This window comes from Tachypleus tridentatus, chromosome 6 (genome assembly GCF_004210375.1).
Source record: "Tachypleus tridentatus isolate NWPU-2018 chromosome 6, ASM421037v1, whole genome shotgun sequence".
NCBI classification, from domain to species: domain Eukaryota; kingdom Metazoa; phylum Arthropoda; class Merostomata; order Xiphosura; family Limulidae; genus Tachypleus; species Tachypleus tridentatus.
The window spans coordinates 132,445,980-132,465,889 of NC_134830.1; the positions used below are offsets into that span (position 1 = coordinate 132,445,980).

At 35.5% G+C, this 19,910-nt stretch overlaps 1 protein-coding gene across 4 annotated transcripts; it reads right to left on the reverse strand.

Moving 5' to 3' along the window:
• Nucleotides 1-4,278: 4,278 nt before the first annotated feature.
• Nucleotides 4,279-18,470, reverse strand: LOC143253688 (solute carrier family 35 member G1-like). Of its 4 annotated transcripts, none has more exons than XM_076507937.1 (3): nucleotides 18,359-18,470; nucleotides 7,293-7,370; nucleotides 4,279-6,927 (listed from the first exon to the last, which is right to left on the reverse strand). In XM_076507937.1, exons 2-3 carry the CDS (start codon nucleotides 7,347-7,349, stop codon nucleotides 5,782-5,784), a joined length of 1,203 nt encoding a protein of 400 aa, XP_076364052.1. In that variant the 5' UTR covers nucleotides 7,350-7,370; nucleotides 18,359-18,470; the 3' UTR covers nucleotides 4,279-5,781. The 4 variants fall into 4 exon arrangements, with proteins under 4 accessions (XP_076364052.1, XP_076364054.1, XP_076364055.1 ...); XM_076507939.1 differs by lacking the exon at nucleotides 18,359-18,470 and adding an exon at nucleotides 16,240-16,263; XM_076507940.1 differs by lacking the exon at nucleotides 7,293-7,370.
• Nucleotides 18,471-19,910: the final 1,440 nt, after the last annotated feature.

Here is a 19,910-nt window from a genome sequence, read left to right on the forward strand (position 1 = left end):
TATAGCATTCAACTGTCGTTGCTCAAACGCAAATGGCAAATTACTTTATCAATTTCTGGACGAATCAAACATGACTTTATTAAACGATGCAACACCGACACATATCTCGTACGCACATGGCACCAGTGAAATACTGGACCTATGCCTGTGTTCGTCAAATATGAGTCGCAAATTCGTAATTTTCATGTTGGTCACGATATAGATAGTGACCACCTTCCAGTTTGGTGTATCTTCAATCTCACCCCCACTTAAATAAAATCATAGTGAGAGACCAACTGAACTACAAAAAAGCTAATTGGCCAGTTTTCCAAACTATATTAAATGAAACCTTACCTCCAGAAGTACTACATATTGCCGCGGACGCATCAGATATAGATGCATACTGTCATATCATCTCTGAGTGTCTAAAACATGCAGCCAACAGTTCGATACCGAAACAAAACACTTCACAACAACTCATTCATGGCAACCACATAAAGATATAATACACTTAATTAAAACAGACGTATACTCCGCAGACAGTACATTCAAAATCGAAACCCCACACTTAAAACTCAGATAAACACAATAAGAAATAAAATACGAAACTTAATCAGACAACAGAAACAAGAAAACTGGGACACCTTCTGTTCCGATCTAAATCATAAAACTGATCCTAAACAATTCTGGACACATTTGAAAAGATTTACAAACACAGGAACAACAAACACAGTATATCCACCACTGGAACTGGATGGAGAAACAGCATACACTAACACAGAAAAAGCCGAGATATTTAAAAACACCTAGAAAACACGTTCAAAACACATCATGAACCAGACATGAACAGATACTTTTATAATACAGTCACAAACTTTATTGACCAAAACAGAAGCATTTTACACCTAAATTTCCAGTCAACAATATTACACACCAAGAAAAACAAAAGACTGGAGCACTCATCAACTGGTAAAACATATCACTGTTACAGAAGTAGTAACTGCTATTAAAACACAAAAAAAACAAAGCTCCTGGAGAAGATGGTATTCAAGCTATCCTCCTAAAACAAGGCACTCAGAGATTATATGAACACCTAACAGCGTTATTTAATCTCTCACTATCAGCTGGATATATCCCCGTTTCTTGGAAGGAAGCAATAGTATTAATGTTCCAGAAAGAAGGAAAGTCAGCGAATAAACCAAACAACTACCGCCCGATTAGCTTAACCAGTTGTATTGGCAAAGTATTAGAGAGGATAATTAGTAATCGTCTGTCAGTTTACTTAGAAGAAAATTCAAAATTACCAGAAATTCAAAACGGATTTCGAAAAAACCGCCAAACTACAGACCACCTGATTCGACTTACAGAATCACTTACCGACAGCTTCAACAAAAAAAGAATGCACTGTAGCTTGCTTTCTCGACATTGAGAAAGCATTTGACACAGTGTGGCATAACGGCTTAAGACATAGATTGCTTGAAATGGCATTACCCCAGGAAACTATTCGCTGGCTGTCCAACTTCCTGGATAACAGAATGTGTAAAGTAAATGTAAATGGGGCCCACTCAGGGTCCTTTTCACCCGAAGCAGGAGTCCCGCAGGGAGGGGTTGTTAGCCCTATATTATTTATCATGTACGTGAGTAATATGCCTCTGTCGGACCTAAATTTAGGTTATGCATCACAGTTCGCTGACGATGTAGCAGTCTGGAAAAGTGCCCCCACTCCGTCAATAGCAGCAACGAACCTACAACCAGTCCTAAATAACATCGAAGAATACTGCCAGAAATACAGAATCAAAATTAATATTCCAAAAACCCAAGTCATAGTATTCAGCAGACTGAATAAGCTGAAAAAGATCCACCAAAACTCTATATGAATGGATCACTTTTACTGACTGCTACTTCTGCTAAATTTCTAGGTCTAACCTATGACTCAAAATTAACGTGGCTACCACATATTAAAAATGTACTGATACGAATCTGGAAAAGAGCAAACTATGCAAGAAGTCTTTCAGGTAAAATCCAAGGAACATCACCAGACAACATACTTAAAATCTACAAAACGTACATTAGACCAACAATAGAATATGCATCACCTGCCTGGATTAACATAGCACCCACACATGTACAGAAACTTCAACGTATACAAAATTCTGTACTAACTTCAGCATACAAAGTACCACGTAGCACCTCAACCACATTCATGCACAAGTATGCAAACATAGATACAATAGCTGAAAGACTCTTGCATAATTCTCTAAAATATTTCAATAAGAATTGGCACAAAATGACTTAATGTGTGATCTCGACAGATATCACGTACATGATGTAAATGGTACTAAATACCTCTCCCCTTTTAACATATATTTAAGAAATGTAACACAAGCTGGCCACTATGCACTAGACACTTAGTCCTTGTTTCTTTTTATTTTTATAATTATTATTTTCTTTTTTTAATCATTATTATTATTTTTATTTTCTTCTCTTTTTGAATTATTATTTAAGTATTGAATAATAATAATTATTATTACTTTCTTTTCTGTGTGAGTGTTTGTGTTACTACAAGTAGTAGTAGCATTCTCTCAATCGAGAAAAAGGAGAAAAAAATACAAAAAAAAATATATATATGAAAATACAAAAAAAAAAATTAAATGGAAAAAAAAAACTTCTTGTTCGTCCATGCATGGACTGAGCCCCTGAAATGGACCTGAGTATGATGTTATACTTTTACTCTGGCCCAAAGCTTTAAAAAAAAAAAAACCCTAAAGACAGACGCTATAATCGTTCGGGAGGGAGGAAGAGGTCAAATGTACCTGACCCTCCTGGGTATTTAACAACATCAATACCCAAATACCCACACAGTCAAACTTGGAACAGCCCTCGTACAACAGCCACGTCAAAATACGAGGTGGACCAAGAAAATGGGAAAACTAAGAGATTATTGAATATATGTACAATATCTTTAGTTCTTAAGTTTACAACACCTTTATATTTTGCAACAATTTACGTAACACCTTCGAATTAACATAAGAACTTCAAATACTCGTCAGTAATCTAATGTGTGATACCACATACTTTTTAAAATTACAACGAATGAAATATAAGACTTTGTGCAAGGTATGCTTTAGTCAATAGTCGAAATGATTAGAGTGTAAGTTATTAAAACAGTAGCACATATACTCTTAATCTAAATAACAGGACTGTGAGATACTGAAACAGCAACAATGTACTTGGTTTCTTTTCTGTAAATTCACTTAATCTACCTTAAAGAAAAATGTTATTGAAGTAGTAAACCCCATACTTATATATATACACACACAAACATATACACCTTTCACTATAGGTGGGTTTCACATATCAAATCACAGTACGTTTTGTTGTTACTACGCTAACTCAAATATTTGATTGTCATCCCTCATTTTATATGTAAGTTTACATTTCAATAATAATGTATGTAAACTCTAATCTTTTTTTTTTACTTCAAAGTATGAGTCTTCCACATTTATTGGTGGTCTGTACACCTATCCTTCCTCTGAGGGCATTCTGCAGAACTAACATGTATAATGTCACAGGTCAACTGATCTCTGCTTTTTGATGACTCCACCAGTGAGGTGGTCTATTGTATCCAAATAAAATAAGGCGACTTAGACACTAATGTCAACATGACATGTTCTACTAAAATTTATACGTAATTTGTTTAATGTTTTAACACTTAAACTTAGCATTAGATTCGACTGCAACCTTTAAGAGTATATTTCCATATTTTGGATGAAGAATATATTATAATGATACAAGCAATAGGTTATATAAAATACACATTAAAAATGAAACCCTGGTAGTTTATTACTTTTACTCCTAACTTGTACTCTTTCCATAGAAAACTTTTAATTCGCAGAACAATACTTTCATGAGTCAACCTAAGTGTGTGTTATTCACGTCTAATTACGTCATGTCATTAATATTCTGTTTTGTTTGTGAGTAAAGAGTTTTCGAACAATATTTTACATTTATAAAGCTCTTTAAAATTCTTGTTTAATTTGATTTAGAAGTGAAAAGGTGTTACAACAAATACTGTCTATCCATTTCTTGATGACTGCTACAACAACTTTACAGTAAACAGGGAGGTCTATGTGTTGAAGCCGACTATAATTTAGACTAAGAGGAAGACAATTAATAAAACCTCCCTCTATCAAATGTATGTTTGTGTTTTATCAAAGAATGGTTGGGTTGCTCGTCCCTTATAACACATTCATAACTCAAAGGGCGAACATGTTTTAAAAGAACAATCAAACCAGAAACTTAACGTTTACCATAATCATTTATTCTTTGCTCGTGCCTTTAATCTGTCTACGTATAGCTTCCAGTAATGCATAAAACATCTATTGATGTTGTTTAACTCTAAATGACAAGATGACTTAATGAAATAATATTGTAAGCATAACCTGTAAAACTGTTTATTTACATTTAGCTAATTCAACACAACTCTCCTCACTCTCCATGACTGATGGAAGAAGTTTAGCTAATTCAACACAACTCTCCTCACTCTCCATGACTGATGGAAGAAGTTTAGCTAATTCAACACAACTCTCCTCACTCTCCATGACTGATGGAACAAGTTTAGCTAATTCAACACAACTCTCCCCACTCTCCATGACTGATGGAACAAGTTTAGCTAATTCAACACAACTCTCCCCACTCTCCATGACTGATGGAACAAATTTAGCTAATTCAACACAACTCTTCTCACTCTCCATGACTGATGGAACAAGTTTAGCTAATTCAACACAACTCTCCTCACTCTCCATGACTGATGGAACAAGTTTAGCTAATTCAACACAACTCTCCCACTCTCCATGACTGATGGAACAAGTTTAGCTAATTCAACACAACTCTTCTCACTCTCCATGACTGATGGAACAAGTTTAGCTAATTCAACACAACTCTCCTCACTCTCCATGACTGATGGAACAAGTTTAGCTAATTCAACACAACTCTCCCCACTCTCCATGACTGATGGAACAAGTTTAGCTAATTCAACACAACTCTTCTCACTCTCCATGACTGATGGAACAAGTTTAGCTAATTCAACACAACTCTCCTCACTCTCCATGACTGATGGAACAAGTTTAGCTAATTCAACACAACTCTCCTCACTCTCCATGACTGATGGAACAAGTTTAGCTAATTCAACACAACTCTTCTCACTCTCCATGACTGATGGAACAAGTTTAGCTAATCCAACACAACTCTCCCCACTCTCCATGACTGATGGAACAAGTTTAGCTAATTCAACACAACTCTCCCCACTCTCCATGACTGATGGAACAAGTTCTCCTACCACCTAACTTTCACATTTGTCTTTCAGTTCAAACCTCATAGTCTAGTCTCTATGTCTCCCTTATGCATTGTTCACATCTAATATACTGTACATACGTTACAATACTCCAGATGTAACTCATTATTTTATTCTTAATTTCTCCTTTCAGTTTTGGAAGACTTCTTCACCACTTCAATTTTGATTCTTATTGTTTTAGAAAACCAACCATATGATTTGATCAGATTACCTAAGTAACACAACACTTTCATCTCTCAACCTCTTAACTTTGACAGAAATGTTTTGTTTTCTAACTTCTTTTCTTGGCATCCTCAATTATGAAAATTCTGAATATCACTGTAACGTAATCTTAACAATTCAGTATAAGTGCGTATTATCCACATTTAATTATAACTGTTTTCACTATTCACGTATTGAAGTACTTTACGATTTCACATTTATCAATACATAAAAATTCATCTTTATTTCTACTTAGAAGACGAAAATGTGTTATAAGACGAACCGTTTTTACCAGTTAGTGTTTGTTTTTCACTTAACGAAATATTTCGTGATTTATACCCATCTCTCCATTTTTTCATGGCTGTTATTACGACAGAAAAACAAACAAGGAAAGCTCCAACGATACTAGTCCATGATGGATACTGGTCAAGAAAGAATACTCCAAAAACGAAGGCCATGACAACAACAATCGTCCTCGCTAGGGACACAGGTCCAGCTTCTTCTAATTTCAGCGCAGTAGTAAGTAAAAATTGTCCACATGTTCCACAGAGTCCACACAGAATCAGGAGAACGCCATCCTGGCCACAAGTAGGAATACTAAATTTACTAAAAATGGAGAGATAAACTAAACCAAAAGTAATGGATGCAATGGAAAAGATGCATATCACTACTGGAGTTGAGGTTTTCTGTATCTTTCGCAAAACTATGAAGACCAATGCTGCCGCGATACATGAGCAAAACGCCACCAGAGAACCCTGGAAACGATGTGCTGAACTTACTTTGCCTGTTGAAGTAACACCAAATAAGAAAGACGGCCTAGATATAAGCACTACACCTGTTAAAGTCATAATAACTGTAAATACTTGAAATATTCCACATGGTTCTCTCAAAATAGCACAGGCAAAAATATTCACAAGTACTGGACTACTAAAAATTATAGTCGAAGCATCTGCCAGTGGAATTAGTCTGAAAGAACAGTAAGCTGTTCCCATGGAAACTGTTCCTACCACAGCTCGTATACAAACAAACCATCTCTCGCCTTCAACTCCTAAGAATGAATTACTCTTAAAGATAACGACCGGTACGTACGACAACAACTGAATGCAGCTTCGAATAACCATAATCTCGATAGGATCCACACTGGTTACAAAAGCAACAATAAATGACGCAGTGGCAGAAAACAGTCCAGAAATTAGAGCACAAAGAACACCTAGAAATGGAATTTTGTGAACCGATTTATTACGTTTCTTCGAAGTGTTGCCTTGATATGTTGATGAAATGTCCAAATTATCTTCGTTCGTTGAAACTTCAGTAAAAATCTCATCGTGCTCAACGTGTCGAGACCTTAACGATTTATTCTCCATTCTTTTCTTTCCAGCCAGCAGCTGGAGAATCTGTAACGAAAATGAAAACGTACTTAGAAGCACTGGTAGTCGCTGTTAATAGTCGTTATATGATTTAGAATTTATAGAAAAGAAATCCAAAATGGACGTGATTATCAGGAAAAAAAAGAGAAACAGTTGTTGTTAACAAAAATATCTCGCTAAATATATAAAAGTTAATCTAAGGTTCATACATCTAACAAAAAATGAAGAATTTCTATGCGTTCACTAAAATAAATACAAAAGATAGATGGTTTGTGGATTGTATGTTATCAATGCATACCACGGATTTGAATACGTTATAACTGGTTAATACCTGCCGTCCCTAATTTAGCAGTGTAAGACTAGAGAGAAGGCAGCTAGTCATCACCACTCACCGCCAACTCTTCGGTTACTCTTTTACCAACGAATAGTGGGATTGATCGTAACATCATAACAACCTGGCTATGCCGGGCCTAAATTAAAATGAATCAAAAGGGTTACTTTTACAATCATATTATACACAAAGTGAAATGTTATAAACGTCATAATTCGCAAACATTAGGAATGAAAATTAATATAATTTGTTACGTATTATTTTTATTTCGGACGACTCTCCAATTAATTATGTTACATATTACTTCTTCAAATTACCAGAATTTTATTTTGAGTTTAGTAGTTATGCAACCGTTTTGCAAACGTACAGACAACACTGAGTTTTAAATCCGGTCTAAAAGTAAGTATTGATGATCCAAGTCCACGCTGAACAAATTAATTCTTTGTACATATTGTTGCACCTCATTTAAGCAAATAACTTCTTTTCCTGGCTAGCCTTACATCAGGTACAAGTTAATTCCTTCCAGAGAATATATTTAATATCCTCATAGAAATAATAATGTCCGAGGTTGCTTACTGAAGTTGAACGGTTTCTAATGTTCCAAATCTATAGTTGTTCCTTGTGTAATTCTGTAGTTTTCCAATTAATAGACGTTAATCAAAATTATAGCTTCCTAGGTCTACAGTACGCTCACTGTAGTTGTTCAATAATATTGTCTTCCGCCTCTCGGCTAGCCAATTTTATAGGAATCACGCGATTTTATTCCAGCGCGTTTTTGTAAACAAATATTGTTGATTTTTACTTTCAAAAACGTTAACAAATTTGGAGAAGTGGGACTTACGCAATACACAGACAACAATGTACGTCACATGCAAAAAAACAAACAAACAAAAACTATACAGGAACAAGTGTAGGTACTAAACTAAACAGTAATTACCCTTTTCTTCTTTCTGCAATGGCTTCACATATAAGTAAGTATACATATTTTTCACACACACACACACACATATATATATATTAATACTCAGACCTAGTTCACAAAAATTCTTATACGAAGAAGATATTCCGTTTGTAACAAGAAAAATGTATCACAGAAGAATAACTTAAATACTTCAGTCAGAGATTTAATTATCTCATTTGACATTCTTTTTAACCACTAGTAAATAGGCACGTTTCACACTGATGGTCACGCATATGTTGACTTATTATAAAGTGGGTGTTTTTTTGTTTGTTTGGAATTAAGGGCAAAGTTACATAATGACCTCACCACGGGTATCGGAAACCGGTTTATAGCGCTGTGAGAAAGTGAGTGAAGTTCTGAAGAACAAGATGGTTCTCTCTTAAAGTTTGTATTCATTGAGAGTATAATCATTCAAAAACATGATAGAATGAAAAACACTTTTTTAAAGTAAAGATATTGTCGAATACAAACTAGCAGATTCACACTAATGTACTGTAAATGGTTTCTCATAGTTTTCAGTTTGTTACAAACAAGTCTAGGTACGTACGTTATTTTAAACAATTGAAGAAAAATTCTTAGTTGCTGCTTGTTTTTGTTTGTTTGTTGATAATCAAATTTCCACAATGAACTAGTGACCTGTGGTGCGTTCACAGCGGGTATTGAAATTCAATTTTTAGCGTTATAAGCTCTCAGATTTACAGCCACGCCACCACAGAACTAATACTAATATACTCTTAACAATTAGAATAACTTCTACTTTATACATAATATAATTTTAAAGTGAATAATTGTTCCATAAAATATTTTGAATGTAAAGTAAAATGATAACAACAGTCCTAACAACAAAAATATACAGGCCAAAATTATATTATCATTAGGATAATTTAATATTTATTATTCAGCAGCGGTATTAAATTTATTGTTCAAAAAACCTTATTCTAGCTCTTTGTAGAGGATTGGTCATTTTGACCAACTTTGTAACAACCACGTAATGATGAAACTGTAGATATTACAAGTTTTAATGTAGTAAATTATAACCAAATTTGGCAAACTTTTAGCACACAATAACAAAAACGTTGTCCCACAGGCAGCTGTTTATGATAGTAATTAGTGTGTGTGTTTTTCTTATTGCAAAGCCACATCGAGCTAGCTGCTGAGTCCACCGAGGGGAATCAAACCGCTACTTTTTAGCATTGTAAATCAGCGGACTTAACGCTGTACCAGCGGAGGATGATAGTAATTAGTAATCGTAGTATTTATACCTCATTGTAAGAAACACTACTGAGAATACTTTTTCAGAAAGTACCGCAGAGGAAAAGGTGTTTGGATTATGTTCTTTAATCACCACAACTCAGAATTATTCAGTGAACAGAACTCAAACTTTTTATAAATGTTACTAATAATGGATATAAATTGAAATATTTTATATGTTAAAAGACCTACACTTTCTTGGAAAATAATATTTTAACAACTCTAGCTTTTATCTACATTATTTACAAATTACATTAATAAAGACATAATCAAACCCTCAAGTACAATTCTAGCAAAAGTCATGTTCTTCTTGTGAAAAGAATACTTTCAGTTAAAATTGTGTTCTATTATACAGAACTGGTTGTTCGAAATACCATAATCAATTTTTCTAATTGTCTGAGTCTTGAATAATAAAAGATTGATAGATGACGCCACATATCACCACTAAAACTAGCATTTTTTTTTTTTGAATTTCGCGCAAACCTACACGAGGGCTATCTGCGCTAGCCGTCCCTAATTTAACAGTGTAAGACTAGAGGGAAGCACCTAGTCATCACCACCCCTCGCCAACTATTGGGCTACTCTTTTACTAACGAATAGTGGGATTGACCGTCACATTATAACGCCCCTACGGCTGAAAAGGTAAGCATGTTTGGTGCGGCAGGGATGCGATCCCGCGACCCTCGGATTACAAGTCGCAGGCCTTAACCCACCTGGCCATGCCGGGCCAAAACTAACATTAAAATCGTGTATTTCAGCATAACATATGGCACAGTTGTTTTATTTCTGTCTCACACACAAACACTGATAGAAAAGATAAATAGACGGATAAACATTCATGTCACTGCTTTATTATAGTAGGACTATAAATCTGTTGTACACAAAAAAAATGATAAAGTATTTATACGAAGGATCTGCCTGCGAATTTAAACTTTTACCAAGTGTAACGTGATTTATATAAAGAGCAAAAATACTATGTTCTTCTTACAATTCTCAAATTTTATTTGCGTAACCACTAGAACCACCTAAATTAATATTAACAACTCTTCTGAATGGTTTGATTTGTTTGGAATTTCGCGCAAAGCTACAAGAGGACTATCTGCGTTAGCCGTCACTAATTTAGCAGTGTATGACTAAAGGGAAGGCAGCTACTCATCACTACCCACCGCCAATTCTTGGGCTACTATTTTTCTATCGAATAGTGGGATTGACCGTTACATTATAACGCTCACACAGCTGAAAGAGCGAGACTGTTTTGTGTGACAGGGGTTATATAAAATATATATAACAAGAATTTCAATACTTACATCTGATATCTTTTTTCAGCATTTTTTATGCTCTTATGTCCTAATGGTTTAAATAACAGAAGTCACATCAATCTTCAAGCTTTACGTTTAGTAACGATAGTCTAGCCTCAGAAATTACTTTCATTTCAAATGTAAAATTTAAAATATGGAATGTGCCGCGAATATCAAATACAATGTCATAAAACTAATTTATATGGCTTTCTACCTAAGCTAGAAATAAACTAAATAATTCACACCTTTAAATGCTAAAATTTGTAACATTAACAGAGGCCCATAACATTGATTTTTTTCAGTTGGTTACAATAACCCATCAGAAATGTCGAAAACAATAAACGAGATTTTTTTTAGAATAGCATGTTTAAAAAATATGGCATATGGATTCTGGCTGACTGCTTATATCTCTATAAAGCAAAAAGCCTTATTACTACACGTTTAACTCAGAGATGTGTATAAGGTAAAATTTCTAGAGAAAATTAGGTCATTATGGGCACAGAAAAATCGAAAACTGGCACTGCCCAACAAAAAGGCGTCTCGTAATAAATAAAATCAAAATTTGAGAAGTTATGTAAATAACAGCTACACCCATTCTCTTAAAATAATGATGGAATGACAGTTTGAATTACCATATCTTTTATTTTGTATTGTGGCCTTTTCTTCCTGCTGACGTAGAATTTCATGCATGTTAACAAATGAACATCTCAACTGCTCCATTTATAGATATCGTGGTATATCTGCTCTAGAGGGCTGGCCAGACATTATGCGTATAGGAAACTTATCTATCACAAAAGCCTGAGCAGGTTTGGCCACAGGTCAGGTCAACTTCTTTTCTGTTGCACATTACACCATCAATGCATATATTAAGCATTCATTGAAGACAATTAAGTCATTAGTATTCCTTGTTGGGGTGCTATTGTAAAATGCATCTTCACTTAACACAACGCAGGAAACACTTGGCTATTGAAATTAGCTCCTTAACTTCTGTATATATCATTGAATACTCCTCTTGGTGTGGATTACTGTACATGGTGAAGGGACCTCCAAGACAAGGTTTTGTTGTTTCAGTTTACCTTCTCTGGTGAAGGGGAGAAGAGAATCCTAGTGGCTGAAGATTCCAACCCTAACACACCACTTTGGCTGGTACATATGGGCTAGTGGCAACCAAGAACCAGTGTTGGATGTTCTCAACGATTTTGTGGACATTGTGTCTAATACTGGTGTTTGTGTATAGTTCTCACGAAACCCTGTAGTGAGCCCTCTCGTAGAGCTCTATGTTAGGTAGGGTCAGTGGGCACTGAAACATTCTTTCTTCATTGTGGATTCCACTAATCAAAATTTTAAATAAAACAGTGAAAAAACACCCCATAGGTAAACGACCACGTCTTAAAGATTCTGAGCAGCAATCTTTAACCTCTGCAACACCTGTACCTCATTTTTTATATTACATTCTTTTGCAAACAAATGTCTCCCTTTTTATTCAGAAGGGACTAGATGGACTTGCTGGCTCTCCTAAGTCAGTCAAAAGCTATGTTTTGGTGACATATTGGTGTAAAAATCCACTCCTAAACACAGTGAACTCCTCTTGCACTTGAAGGCCATTGGAGGTATACCCACTGAGGTTATTCCCCATGTTACTTTGAATTCGTCACGAGAAGTTAATGTTCAGAGGGATTTGAAGAACATCAAAGTCAAAGATCCTCGCTGGTTTCTCTACCAAAGGAGTTTCTGCAGTGAGACGTATCTCCACTCGCAAAGATGGAATTATGATGCCGACCAATGTCCTAATTTTGATGTTTATGTCACCACGTCCACCTGCCACAATCAAAGCGGGTTATCTATATTGCGAAGTATTGCCATATATTCCAAACTCTCTCAGATGTTTCCGATGTCAGAGGTTCAGTCACTCAAAGACATCATGTCACGGTTCCTTGACGTGTGCTCGTTGCAGTGGCAAGGACCACGATGTCTGCGAGTGTGAAATAGACCCTCAATGTGTTAACTGTACTGTAACTTATTTTCGTTCATGAACAAGGTGGGTAGAAAGAAAAGAGGTCCGGCATTTGGAAACGATTCACAACATTTCTTATCCTGAGACTTGAAAGTTACTGTCCACCACTCCTACTGTAGCAGTGAAATGAAGTGCAGAAACATACGTCTCCAAAAGAATCGTTCTTAAACCATGTGAAAGTCTTTTGTCTTCCATAGTTAAGAAAGTTGATGAATCAACGTCAACACCCATCTCTTTCCTTTCCATTCCTTCCAGCAGATCACCGAATTCACTTCCTTTGGTTCCGGGTTCGGGAGATTTCTCAGGTTCATTTTCTTTGGCCCCAAGATGCAAAACAATCATTCGATAACGTCTTTAGTCACTGGAATCTTCTCCCAACGACAGAGACCTGCCCAGATGACCCAGAGAGAATCCATGAAGGTCGATAGACCTCCTTTGAATAAAGAAAATAAAGAAAAAAGACGTAGTCAAAAACAGAATAGTTCTCCACCCAATTCGTCTATACATAAGTAAAAATGATGCATTGGAACTGTCGACGTTTATGTTCTAATCTGGATGACATCAAAGCACCGATTGATTCTTACCATCTTGTGTGTCTTTCTTTACAGGAAAGATTTCTGAAACCTGTTGATATAGTTACCTTCTGGCAGTTTTATTTGTACAGAAACGACAGGTTGCGTGATGAACGAGTGCATGGAGAGGGTGGTACTGCAGGTCAATCAGCATGTGTCCACCCCGTCTTTGCCGCTCAACATACTCTTGGGTTATACCATAACTCTTTGTTCTATCTATCTGTCTCCTGGAGAAACCCACAATCGCCTCTTTCCTTTTGGTCTGATTGTCTCTATACATATAATCACCCCTTTACACTGGTGGAACTCAAGCTGGTTCTTCATCAGTATGGCAGTACAGTGGTCAGGCCTGATGATATACATTACGAGATGCTGTGCCATCTCTCTCCTGCTTCTCTTACTATTTTTCTGGTTGTTTTTAACCAGATCTGGCAGGAGAATATTGTCTCTAAGCCTGGGAAAGATTCCAAGAATCCAATTGCTTTGACGAGTTATCTCTGTAAGACCTTGTAAAGGATGGTTAATAAACCTCTTGTTTGGCTCTTCGAACCAAACAACTCCTCTCGCCCACCCAGTGTGTGTTCCAACGACAGTGCTTCACGGTGAACCACCTGATTCGACTTGAAACGTCTATCAGAGAAGCCTTTATCAAGTGACAACGTCTTGCGTCAGCATTCTTTGACTTTTAGAAGGCTTTTGATACTACACGAAGGTATGGCATTTTGTGAGACCTCCAGTCATATGAATTGCGTGGCCATTTGCCTATTTTTATTAAAAAATGCCTAAGAGTTCTAGGGATTACTATCTACAACATGGATTGAGAAATAAGTATTGGTTGTTTATAATATGAATACAATACACATATTTACATTTGTAATTTTTCATACATTTAGTACGCAACGTACGTAATATAATAAACCGTAGACTCATCCGAAATAAAGTATAAGACGAAATATAATAAATTGGGAACTCGTTCTGGATAAAGTATATTATGTAACATGTTAAAGTTAAGAACTGAAAGTAGCTAAAGAACAAACTTGTTCATTTTTCTGTCGTACCAAAGATATTAAAAAAATCTTCGTACATTTTGTGGATAGCGTGGGAAAAGAGAAAGAAATTAAATGACTCAAGCACAGTCATTTAATGTTCATCTATTATTGGCTGTTAATTCCTAGTTACCCCTGTACTTGAGTAAAGAAGCACATTATGTTATTATTTTGAAAGAATATTGGTATGTCTTCTTCAGACCAGATTTCTGTCGTAACATTTAGTATTTTCCACCATCAATAAAACTTTATCTTGTGGTTATGAATTGTTTGCCTACCCATTGTTATATGACTGTAATACATAAAATATTCAATTCTTTAGACATTATATAATCGGTGTCTTTAGGGAACCAACACCTATATTATGTAAGAAAAGTGGAATTATTTAAAAAATATATATATATTAGGTTTTATTACACACATTCATAACATACAATAACTTCCCACCAGGGGGTAGACGTCACAAAACAAATAACAAAAACATTTTCTAAAGGTGAAATGATGTAGGGATGTCGGTGTCAAAACGAATATAAACATGAATACAGGGATGATACGGCTATACGTTTTTCATATTCCTTTCTTACAGTAGGTAGGTTCCTCAACATTAGGTGTCAAAACGTTAATATTATTACCAGTAGTTATTAATAACACCGTGTAACACAAATTTTGTTCCTGGATAGTATGTGTTATTTATTAATTGCTTATGTTATAAAAGTATAGAAAATGGCTATTATTCCCTTCAAGCTTTACTTTTGTAACCTGGATAATGAAATTTAGAAATTAACTTAGTTTCTATGTAAAAAACGGGCAAATTTGCACATTTTCATTTACATAAGGTCTGAATAAAACAACATATGAATCAGGATTTACATGTATTTTATACTAACGTTATAAAAAATGTTTAGAAGTGAATAGTCTTTCGAGATTTACGACTGTAATGTAAATCACTTTCACGTGTCAGCCCCCAAATAGAGTCTCTGGTCATGGCCTGCCATGGCCAAGCGCGTAAGGCGTGCGACTCGTAATCCGAGGGTCGCGGGTTCGCGCCCGCGTCGCGCTAAACATGCTCGCCCTCCCAGCCGTGGGGGTGTATAATGTGACGGTCAATCCCACTATTCGTTGGTAAAAGAGTAGCCCAAGAGTTGGCGGTGGGTGGTGATGACTAGCTGACTTCCCTCTAGTCTAAATTAGGGACGGCTAGCACAGATAGCCCTCGAGTAGCTTTGTGCGAAATTCCAAAAACAACAACCGTTATACGCTCCCAGGTCACAAAAGCAAAGTTTGAAAAGAAAAAAAGGTTTTTTCAATCCACTTTAAGCATAAGCAATTGGGAAATAACACTTTCTGCCCAGGAACAAGAAAAAGTAAAAATTTTGTTACATAGTGTAATCTATTGTAGCCACTTATGTGGTTTAACATCAATATGTAAGGTTATTCTACAAGTACAATAAATAAAGTGATATGATACTGACAACATAAATTACCATTTAATTATATTTAAACAACTGTTTATCAGCTTATTTCAATTAAAGCTATTTGAAAAAAGAGTGGAGACATATAGAAAAATAATTTACATAATTTAACATACGACGTAGGAATAGCAACGTTATAAACTACAGAAACAGATGGCGATCGACATATAAATTACTACAAGAGTGTCATGTAAAATGGAACAGCGGAAAGTAGACAAACTATATATATCACACACACACGCACAATCATACGAAGGAGAATGCAGAAATGCATAACAAATCGTAAATATCTAAGCATATACAAAATTTGAAAGATTAATAAACGAGTTAGCTAACTTTATGAATTAAAAAATAATAATTAATATATTAATCAAACAATGAAAGTCTGTGGTACCGAGCGTCATGAGTTAAGGAAGATGGTAGATAAAAAATGGGCTAGACGTCGGTCGTGTACGTGAAGTTTTCTGAAGTAGTCCTGGAAAGTGTGCACGCGCACTTATGAGAATCTTAACTGACGAATCATTGCGCAAGAACAGCCGATTTTACCTCTCATAACTGCATGACACTCACGACCCAGAATTTTTGACGTTTTTTTCTTTAATGACGAAATAGCTAAGAGGACACAACAACCACCTGTTACATATTATAATTTCTCTCAGACGAGTCTCCGATCTATTATGTTACGCACGTTATGTACCAAGATTTCAAATACCGTGTTTCTCCGAAAATAAGACAGGGCTTATATTAATTTTCACTCCAAAATATGACACTAGGGCTTATTTTCGGGGGATGTCTTATTTTGATATATTAAAAAAATGAAGTTACAAAGTAAAACTATTAAACTAACCATTTAAAATAAACTATTATTAAACTATTAAACTAACTGATTAATACTTAAACAAACTAATTAACTAACTATTAAACTAATTAATAAATTATTTTTTTTATTTCTTTCCTCTTCCTGCCACTCTTAACTAGGGCTTATATTAAAACTATCCACAAAAATCACACTAGGTTTTATTTTATGGGTAGGTCTTATTATCGGAGAAACACGGTAGCCGGAGAGTTTAATCCCAATTTAGAAGTTAATTAAATGTCAATGTGGTTTGAACTTGTGATATTTGCCAACAAGATTAATACACACAATTTTCTTTCTTCACACATATTTGATATACAAACAACAATACAATTTATAAAGGTTATCACAAATAATTATTTCTGTTGGTCTGGAACTGAATATTTTTATCAACAGTCCTTTTCCGTAAGAGATTGTTTTTTGTTTTTTTTTTAATTTCGCACAAAACTACTCGAGGGCTATCTGTGCTAGCCGTCCCTAATTTAGCAGTGTAAGACAAGAGAGAAGGCAGCTAGTCATCACCACCCACCGCCAACTCTTGGGCTACTCTTTTACCAACGAATAGTGGGATTGACCGTCACATTATAACGCCCCCACGGCTGAAAGGGCGAGCATGTTTGGCGCGACGGGGATGCGAACCCCAGATTACGAGTCGCACGCCTTAACACGCTTGGCCATGCCAGGCCGTTCCGTAAGAGAACAAACCTCTTCACGAAATTACCAGCGTCATGAGATTAAAACGGCTGTGCCACTGTCCAACACACATGCAATTATACAGCTCGTATACTTAAAGTGATTACATTCCAGAACTGGTAATATTTGTTCTAAAAACAAGTTATAACCGGTGTTAAGAGTAAGTAGTCACCTGAATTAAAATATGTAATTTGTACTGAACTGGTTTCGAGATTTAGAATTATGAAATACCAATCACACACCTCTTCAGATTTGTTTCTCTCTCAGAGATACTGGAAAAAAATATATTTATCCAATATGTTCATCATTTGGTAGGTAAACGCTATCGTGAATTCGATTTTTAATCACTAATACACAAAACATTTATTCAATTCTTGGAAGCATAACTAATACACATTTACATGCGTCGTTACTGCTAATCCAAATTCTCACAGGATGATCACCTGTTGTTATTACACATATGTCTTGATGACGAAAGGCCGATGGCCTGGCATGGCCTAGCGCGTTAAGGCGTGCGCTTCGTAATCTGAGGGTCGCGGGTTCGCGCCCGAGTCGCGCCAAACATGCTCGCCCTCCCAGCCGTGGGGGCGTTATAATGTGACAGTCAATCCCACTATCCGTTGGTAAAAGAGTAGCCCAAGAGTTGGCGGTGGGTGGTGATGACTAGCTGCCTTCCCTCTAGTCTTACACTACTAAATTAGGGACGGCTAGCACAGATAGCCCTCGAGTAGCTTTGTGCGAAATTCCAAAACAAACAGACGAAAGGCCGAAGACTTTCAAAACGTCGTCCTCTACACTTGTGTCTCCACAACAGGCAGTTGCCGTTCATTCTACGAAGTTATTAACATGTTTTTAACCTTGCTTCCTCCTACTCAGTACTCGTTCAAGTGTAGACTATATGATGAGTAGATTTAAATAATCTACCTTGTTAACATAAATGTATCAACACAACTAAACAACATACCTTGTTATATTGCTCTCCTAACTCTCTGAAAGTAGAACATAAAGTAAGACTAATACCAGCACGAACAAACGCCTTTGAGTATCAGAAACTTTTTACTCGGTGAGAGAGAGACGGAGACAGGAAAAAAACAACAAAAACACTAAATTTTGCACGCGACACATACTAAGAATCAACCAATCACAAGCTCTCTCGGGAGGGAGGAAGCGGTCAAATGTACCTGACCCTCCTGGGTATTTAACATCAATACCCAAATACCGACACAGTGAAACTTAAAGTTAATGTTATTAATTTAATTTCCACTGTTAAAATTTATAAAATTTACAAGTGAACTAAATGTAACATAACGCCTGCAGTTAGTTTTAATAAATTATTAACCATATGTGTTTACCTGAAATTATAAACGATGCTGTAACGATAACAAATCTAGGCCATGTACCAATGGGAACAAGTGCTACAAACGTTGTTGTTCCTCTTCTCATAAAGTAGGCCTATCTTTAAATATCTTTCGTTGAGCTGTGTTAGTTTAGTCGCAGTCTTTCTAATTTTTGGAGATTTTTCACCTTTTTCAAGGACAAATCTTCATTATCCAGTGATTGGTAGAAACGTGAAAAAGGATCAAGTGATGTGTTAGGACTGGTAGCACGTAATATGTTATTCTTAGGTTTTACCTTTAAATGTCTACTTTTATGTTGTTGTTAAAACAATTATTTTTAATCAAATTTCACCAGAGAAATTCCTAACAATTTTCTGGTGTGAATACGTCTTGTATCTGAAGAAAAATAGTAGTATAATGCATAATTTTTTTAATTTACAGTATATAAAAATGTAATATAATTCGGTTTTGAATCATAAATAGTTAGAAACTGTATACATACCAATTTTAAAAGATTGTCAGTTTGTGAAATGTACATCAAAATCTGTTTAGCATCTCATGAAATATTTCCTTGAAATTTGAATACAAAAACAAAACTGAGTCTTAGTGCAAACCTTTTTACGATACAAACATTATGGTGCAAGTTCGTTGCAATAGATAAAATAATACATTCTGTAAGGAACAAAAACAGTGTTTTCCAAACGTTAAAAACTTATGTGTTGATCATTACTGATCGTTAAGGAGGATCAATTTAACTGCACGTCAAAATGCAACATAAATTTCACTGTATGCACAAGATGTGGAAAATTATGCATTGGAGAAACCAGTATATTATTAGCAGAACGGACGCATGAACATCTAACATAATAAATTCTAATGCAGATAAACCTGTGGCTTAACACATTAATTTACACAACAACACCCTTGAACATTTTAAAATATTATTGTATCTCAGAACGGCTGGTATGGGTATTAACATTTTTAATGATAAGCAGAGAAAAACGTTTCGACCTTCCTAGGTCATCTTCAGGTTAACAAAAAACACCTGAAGGTGACCTTGGAAAGTCGAAACGTCGTTCTCTGCCTATCAATAAAAGTGTTTATTCCCATACCAGCCGTTGTAAGATACATTTTTATTTCAAGTGGGTTTCTCATAATCGAGAATTTTAAAATACTTGC

Excerpts from the sequence above, each read along its gene's own strand:
- LOC143253688 (XM_076507937.1), bottom strand. The coding sequence starts at position 7,349 with ATGATGTTACGATCAATCCCACTATTCGTTGGTAAAAGAGTAACCGAA. Across the intron at positions 6,928-7,292 it reads GAGTAACCGAAGAGTTGGCG|ATTCTCCAGCTGCTGGCTGG; the intron begins GTGAGTGGTGAT and ends TTTTCGTTACAG.